This window comes from Orycteropus afer, unplaced genomic scaffold, assembly GCF_000298275.1.
Source record: "Orycteropus afer afer isolate SDZICR_OR568_19922 unplaced genomic scaffold, OryAfe1.0 scaffold00792, whole genome shotgun sequence".
Taxonomy (NCBI): Eukaryota; Metazoa; Chordata; class Mammalia; order Tubulidentata; family Orycteropodidae; genus Orycteropus; species Orycteropus afer.
Genome location: NW_006922379.1, coordinates 805,801 through 814,064, shown reverse-complemented (window position 1 = coordinate 814,064; position 8,264 = coordinate 805,801). Strand labels below are relative to the sequence as shown.

Below are 8,264 nucleotides of genomic sequence, written 5' to 3'. Positions count from 1 at the left end.
GTTGAAGCTACACTGAAGGAATTGGCATAAAACAAGGCTCCAGGAATTGTTGTAATGCTCATTAGATGTTTCACAAACAGATGCAGTACTGGAGGGGCTTACTCAATTATGCGAAGAAATTTGGAAGACCTGGCCAACTGATTGGAGGGATTGATATTTGTGCCCATTCCAAAGAAAGATAATACAAAAGAATGTGGAAATTATCAATTAATATCACACACAAGTAAGATTTTGTTGAAGATAATTAAAAAATGGTTGCAGTAGGAAATTGACAAGGAACTTCCAGAAGAGCAAGTTGTATTCACAAGAGAACATGGAATAAAGGATATCATTGCTTATGTCAGATGGATATTAGCTGAGAGGAAAGAATACCAGAAAGGTGTCTACCTGTATTTTATTGGCTATATAAAGGCATTCAACTGTGTGGATCATAACATATTATGGATAACATTGCGAAGAATGGGAATTCCAGAACTCTTTATTTTTCTCATGAGGAATCTGCACATAGACCAAGAGGTTGTCATTCAAAAAGAACAAGGGGATACTGCATGATTTAAAATCAGGAAGGATGTATGTCAGGGCTGTATCCTTTCACCATACTTAAATTAATCTGTATGCTGAGCAAATAATCTGAGAAACGGTACTATCTGAAGAAGAATTGGGCATTAGGATTGGACAAAGAATTATTAACAACCTATGATATGCAGATGGGACAACCTTGCTTGCTGAAAAGGAAGAAGACTTGAAGCACTTACAGATGAAAATAAAAACTAGTCTTCCACATGGACTACACCTCAACATAAAACAAAAATCCTCCCAAGTGTTCCAATAAGCAACATCATGATAAATGGATAAAACATTGAAATGTTAGAGATATCATTTTACTTGCATCTACAGTCATTACCCATGGAAGCAGCAGTCAGTCAATCAAACGTCATATTGCACTGGGCAAAATCTGCTGCAAAAGACCTCTTTAAAGGGTTAAGAAGCAAAGATGTCACTTTGAAGACTGGTGCCCCTGACCCAAGCCATGGTATTTTCAATCACCTCATATGCATGTGAAAGGTGGACAATGAATAAGGAAGACTGAAGAAAAGTTGATGCCTTTGAATTATGGGGTTGGTGAAGAATACTGAAAATATCATGGACTGCCAGAAGAATGAACAAATCTGTCCTGGAAAAAGTGCAGCCGGAATGGTCCTTGGAAGTGAGAATGGCCAGACTGCATCTCATCTTCTTTGGTCATGTTGTAAGAAGGGACCATTCCCTGGAGAAGGATATCATGCTCAGTAAACTAGAAGGTCAGTGAAGAAGGGGAAGACCCTCAAGGAGATGGATCGACACAATGACTGCAATAATGAACTCTAGCATAGCAAAGATTGCGAGAATGGCACAAGACCAGGCAGTGTTTCATTCTGTTGAACATAGGGGGTCAGAGCTGACTTGACAGGACCTAACAACAAAAATAATTAGGATGAAGATGGAATTCCTAAACATCGCATTTAAAGCTGTTTATAATCCTCACCCCACCCACATAATCCCTTCATAAGCATCTCAAGCCTCCTCAACCCCGCCCCATTGTCCACACTCAGATCATTCAAATCTTCAGTTCCTTGACTAGACAGACTCTTTTCTACTGTTGCTGGCTTTTTGCCACTATGCCATCTCATCTCATCTTCATCTAATTTCCTCCTCCTCGTTTTTTACATGCAAGTAAAATGCATTTCATCATTAAAGCATTTCTGATAATCTTACCTGGGTCGTACATCTCATTATAGCATCATAACAGTACAAATCTTGTCCTCATTGCAACTTTTCATTAGTCATGACCACTTGTGGATTTCACTTCTTCAGAATATATAAGATCCAGGAGGGCCTAACACATTTCTGTCTTTCCTCAATATTTTATGGCCAGAGCCTGTTGTTGTTGTTATGTGCCGTGGAGTCGGCCCTGACCCATAGCGACCCCTCCTTGGGTTGCCGAGGCAGTATCACTATAGAAGTTGATTGCCCAACCTTCCTTCCAAGGAGTGGCTGGTGGGTTTGAACTGCCAGCCTCCTGGGTAGCAGTCAAGTGCCTTAGGCACTATGCTACCAAAGTTCCTGGCCAGAGCCTAGAAGGTAGTAAAATTTGTAAGAACTAATTAGTAAATATGGGAGCTCTGGTGACATAGTGCCTAAGGCAGTTGACTCCTAACCAGAAGGCTGGCAGTTCAAACCCACCAGCCACTCCTTGGAAGGAAGACTGGGCAATCTGCTTCCATAGGGATACAATCTCGGAAACCAAGGAGGGGTCACTGAGTTGAATCGACTTGACGGCAATGAGCTTGTTTTGTTGTTGTTGTTGTTGTTGTTATTTGCCGTCAAGTTGGACCTGACTCATAGCAATCCCTCTTTGGGTTCCTGAGGTGGTATCACTATGAAAGTAGATTGCCCAACCTTCCTTCTGAGGAGTGGCTGGTGGGTTTGAGCTGCCAGCCTTCTGGTTAGTAGTCAAGTGCCTTAGGCACCAGAGCTCCTTTAATCAGTAAATATATAAAAATCTATTAATAATAAAAGGTCTTACTTTTTAAAGTCGATGATTAGGAAGTATTTTAGGAGACTGAATCAACCCATCTCTATTGAACGTGTGACATATCACTTAAGCTGTCAGAGAGACAGGGATAGGAGTTTAAATATCCATATATTGTGTGATAAAACTTTTTTAGACTCAGCTATGGTTTTGTTGTTAGTTTCTGTCAAGTTGGCTCTGATTCATAAAGACCCTATGTACAACAGAACAAAATATTGCCTAGCCCTATGCCATTTTCATGAGCATCATCAGTACATTAGACTCCATTCTTGCAGCCACTGTGTATTTTAAGTGCCTCGTAAATGCAGGGGGCCCATCTTCCAGCATTATATCTCTCAATATTCTTTTATAATCCATAAGGTTTTCACTGGCTAATTTTTGGAAGTAGATTCCCAGGCTTCTTCCTCATCTGTCTTAGTCCAGGACCTCTTCTGGCCTGTTCGCCATGGGTGACTATGCTGGCATTTGAAATGCAGGTGGCAGAGTTTCCAGAATCATAGCGACATGCAAGCCACCACAGTACTTACTACAAACTTACAGATGGGTGGTTACAACTATAACCCTAAATAATTTCATCATTTGACTACAAATTAATCATGTCTTGGTGGTATGGTGCCTAAGGCATTTGATTGCCAACCAGAAGGCTGGTGGTTAAAACCCACCAGCGACTCCTCAGAAGGAACATTGGACAATCTGTTTCCATAGAGATACAGCCTTGGAAACCCAAGGAAGAGTTGCTATGTGTCAAATTGATTCCATGCCAATGAGGTTTTTTTTTGTTTGTTTGTTTTGCTTTGGTTTCATAATTATAAGAAAACTAAAATATCACTATATGATACTTTCAGTTATAGAAATTATTGAGAAAATAGAGTTATCATGTTCAAATCCCCTTTTTCAACTGGCATCCCACCACCATCAATTTTTCTGGATAGATAATAGCCCTCCTACCTGGCTTTATATTTAGCCTTACTTAGAGATATTGGAAATGTTTATTTACCCCTGAGGATTACATATAAAGACTTTTCAAGAAGCTAATGGAATGCTGAGAACTCTGCTGGCATAGTCAAGGCACTCTGGTAGCATAGCCTAAAAGCACTTGACTGCTAACCAGAAGGCTGGTGGTTCAAACCCATCAGCCACTCCTTGGAAGGAAGGTTGTAGTGATACTTCTGTAGTGATACTGCCTTGGAAATCCAAGGAGGGGGTTGCTATGAGTCGGGGCAACTTGAGGGCACAAAACAACAACAACAATAAGGGAATGATAAGTCTAGGAGTTGTGTCTATTTAGGAAAGAAAAAGAGGAAATCACACTCAAAAGAGGAAAAGGAAACCAGATAAGATCTTGAAAAGCATGTAGGGAGAAAAGAAAACAGACCAGCCCAGTCTTTATCTTTTCAGGCAATCTATCCTGCTTTAACTTTTTAATGTCTGAGAGACCAAATAATGGTTTCTATCTCAGATATCCCCTGGTGTCTGTTTTGATGCTAATAAGTGTTGATTTCACAACTTCCTGCTGCCAGATATGGTTTCTCTGAATTACCCAAAGGCCAAACACCACCCTACTTTCTTCTTTTTTTCCCTCAATTTATTCTGTTGTTATCATGCCTCAACCATGGGTCACCATGGTTGGAAATAACTTTTAATAGCTGCATGAGCCAATAAATGAGTGTGTGAATAGGCTTCTTTTGAGTTTTATGGTGATTTTCAAAAGTATCATAATCAATTTTTAGGATTGGACATATTGTTGTTGTTATGTGCCGTCGAGTCGGACCCGACTCTTAGTGACCCCTCCTTGGGTTTCCGAGGCAGTATCACTATGGAAGTAGATTGCCCCATCTTCCTTCTGAGGAGTGGCTGGTGGGTTTGAACCGCCAGGCTTCTGGTTAGCAGTCAAGTGCCTTAGGCACTATGCTACCAATAGTCAGAACCCTGTCTTGTTTTTCCAGATTGCCTTTCAAAAAGCAGACCCACTGTTGTAATGCTCATGTGTCTGAAAACTATCTACTCTTGAAAAAGCCCTTGCTTTTTCAAAATCTAGCCTCATATGGTCAAACAACTGACTTTGTCTTTTGAAATTATGTGAAAGTAAAAGCCAATCTGAATGAAGTATTTTTAAAAAGTGTTTTAAAATGAAGTATTGCATAGGGTCAAGAGAGATGGACCCATATTCTATATTCCATAGCTACTACAAACCAAAACCAAAACCAAACCACTGCCAGTGAGTCAAATCCGACTCATAGTGACCCTTCCTTAGGTTTCTGAGGCAATGTCTCCGTGGAAGTAGATTGCCTAGTCAGTTATTTTTATGATACACTGAGATGCTAAATGACCCAGGTGTGACTCCTAAATTATTCTTAAGGTCACATTGTGTTTGCTAAAGGAGCCTTGGTGGCTCAGTGATTAAGTCCTCAGTTGCTAGCTGAAGGGTGGGCAGTTCGATCTCATCAGCTGCTCCTGGGGAGGGGGTAAAGGTGTGGCTGTCTAATCCCTTAAGATTACGACCTTGGAAACCCTATTGGGTAGTTCTACCTTTTCATATGGAGTTGCTGTGAATTGTAATCAACTCGATGACAATGGGTTTAGTTTTTGGTTTTAGCATGCCAAAAAAAAAAAAAACCCAAGAAAACAAACTCACTGCCTTGGAGTCCGATCCGACTCATAGTAACCCCACCATGGGTTTCTGAGGTGATATCACTTTGAAAGTAGATTGCCCAACCTTCCTTCCAAGGAGTAGCTGGTGGGTTTTAACCACCCACCTTCTGGTTGGCAGTCAAATATCTTACCAATAAATCCAAACTCATTGATACTTCTTCCTTACTAGGTCTGATCTCAAAATGTCACAATGTCAAGGACCAATGTGATGTCTTGTGGAAGGGAAAGGTGATCAAGGTCCCTGCAGAGTAAGTTATGACATAGGGCTGGAAAGTTGATATAAACCTGAGTTAGGAAAATGAAGTTCTATTGCTGGCTTTGTCAGCTGAAGATAAATTACTCTGGTGTTCCTTGAAAACACCAGAGTATGGACAAAAAGACATTAGATCAATAGCTGCATACCAGGTACCAGGAGATGCATTAATTTGCTCAAGCAATAAAACTAGGTCTGCAACAGTAGCTGCAATTGGAGTCACCACCTAGTTAAGTTTATGATAATCCACTGTCATTCTCCAAGATCTGTCTTTTTTTGCACAAGCCAAATAAGCAAATTGGATGGGGATATGGTGGGAATCACCACTCCTCCATCCTTCAAATTCTTGATGGGACAGTAATCTCTATAATTCAAGGAATACAACATTGCTTATGGTTTATTATTGTCCTAGGTAGAGCAGTTCCAATGGCTTTCATTTGGCTTTTCCTATTGTAATAGTCTTTACTCCACGTTGGTGATTCAATGTGAGATTTCTGCTGGTTGTTGACTATATCTATACCAACTATGCATTCTGAAATTGGGGAAATTACTAGGAGATGGGTTTTGGGACCCACTGGACCCACTGTAGGACAGAACTGATCTAAGACTCTGTTAGTAACCTGACCTTCATATGACCCCACTCAAACTGATGGGTGGCAATGAAGACCTGAGTCTCAGAATTAGAGCCAGTTCAGAGCCAGTGTCCAGTAATCCTCAAAAAGTCTGATTATTTCATTTTCTTTGGTGATCAGTCAGTCTTGTGAAAGGTTTTGGATCCCTTTGGGGAATGCTGAGAGAAAGGTTAAGAGTATAGATTTTTGACAGTACAGTGAGGTCCTTCTTCAAGGGCAACTGGCCTCTCCTTCATTTAAGAGTTTTGGAATGTAAACTGGATCAAGTCTGGGAGTTGATGGAGGGGCCATGACGCTCTATTCTGGCTATTCAAGTTAGACTGCTGTTCACTTGACCTAGAATTCTTCTGCTTGGACAGATCAAGTAAATATTTAGTATATTCCTCATCTCTTTCACTCCTAGGGACACCATGCATAAGTCAATTCTGTAAGTCCATGTGAGTCAGACTATTGTGATTACTGCTTTAACTCTGCTGTCCATCATGTTAATCACACCCACCTTGTCAGTTAAGTGCCACTGCTTGACCCCTACCACCTGAAATCCAACCATCCCTACTTTAGTTAGGTATCCTAATTAAGTTAGGGTAGTTTTCACTGTCAAACTCACTCACATAAAATGGCAAGCACAGCAGTCTTCAAGGATGATGGGGCTCCCTTCACAAATTTTTCCTCACTGTTGTGGTGAAAGGTATGTCTTCTGGGTACTCTGTGGGTGTGTCTGTGGGTCCAACATGACAAATTCACTCTAACATGCCAGTTTTGCTAAATCTTTGTATAGCTTCTTATATAGTATACCAAGGCAGATCTGGCACTTAAACTTGATTTAAAGTAGGCCACTGCTTCAGCAAACCAACAAAATAAACTGTGAGATCCTTTTCTAACCTCTTGAGCTGAAACATATATATTAGAAGCAACCCACACACCCGAGGAAACTCCCTTTTAACTGCTTGGCTGATAGTAGCATATCTCATCATGGAAGTAATTACATTATATCAGATTTCCTCATGGGGGATAACTACATCAAAACTGCTGAACCACTGATTCTCATGGCCACTGATTCTCATGGCCCAGCCAAGTTGACACATAACCTTAATTATCACAAAAGAATAATGGTTTTACTGGGAAGGATGGCTTAGCACATAGAGTTAGAATAATCTCTTCAGATGGTAAGAATGATTCAATGGAATTTCAGAGTCCAGTATCCCCACTTTCCTGATTGTCTGCCCATATATCCTCATGCCAAGTTTTAGGATCCCATTTCTTACCCTCAATGCCTTCACTTTAATGTCAGATACAATGTGATGTTAGCAATTCAGTTGGCCTCGTTATTCAGCCACTCTTAAAATAAGACTCTGGGTTTGGTTTTCCACAATACCAGATCTGTTACTACAAGAAATAAGTCTTTCCTTCAAGACACAAGTGACAACTTTTAGATCTCTTATACAGTGCTTGAGCTGTGACTCTGAGGCCCTGGACTCATTTCTTTCTTTCACCACTTTGTCCAATGAAGTAGGAGCAACCAACCAATTTCCTTTATACTTATCCTTCTGACAAAATTGGACAATCACCTGGAGCCTTGTTTCTTACAAATATTTGATCGATTGGAGGTGTTTGTATTGCCACCTCACACCATGGATTAGCAATGCCCTCTTTACTACTAGAGTCGTTGTCGTGTGTGTGTGTGTGTGTATGCATATGTGTGTGTGCATATGCATATAGAGAGAGAGACGGGGAGAGAGAGAGAGAGAGAGAGGAACTGAGAGAGATTTCTCTCAATAAATGGTTTGTGTAGTTGTGGAGGCTGGTTAATCCCAAATCCATAGAACAGCACTGGGCTGGAGGTTTCTCCTGAGTCACGAGGTTGCAGGGGCTGATGAATCCACAGTCAGCATGTCAGATGACAGTCTGTTGACTTCAGGGGCTGTGGAAGCTGTTAAATCCCAAAATGAGCAAGCCAAATGGCAGGCTACAGGTTAGTAGTGGTGCAGAAGCTAACAAATCTCAGAATCAGCAGGTCAGACACATGTTGCTAGCTCAAGTATTAAAAAGAAGAGGTCAGATGTTACAGGATCCAGACCAAGGGAGAGCCTTGTCAGAGTACATATATGTATGTATGTGTGTATATTTACAATTATATATATAAATATATATATAT

At 40.7% G+C, this 8,264-nt stretch overlaps 1 protein-coding gene across 1 annotated transcript in view; it reads left to right on the top strand.

Moving 5' to 3' along the window:
- Window positions 1-7,999: 7,999 nt before the first annotated feature.
- The window catches only part of LOC103211792 (catenin alpha-2-like), a 160,849-nt gene continuing 160,584 nt past the window's right edge, over window positions 8,000-8,264 (top strand). The window contains exon 1 of the mRNA XM_007957774.1: window positions 8,000-8,081. Within this exon, the coding sequence (XP_007955965.1) occupies window positions 8,000-8,081 (82 nt within the window). The remainder of the gene's footprint in view (window positions 8,082-8,264) is intronic.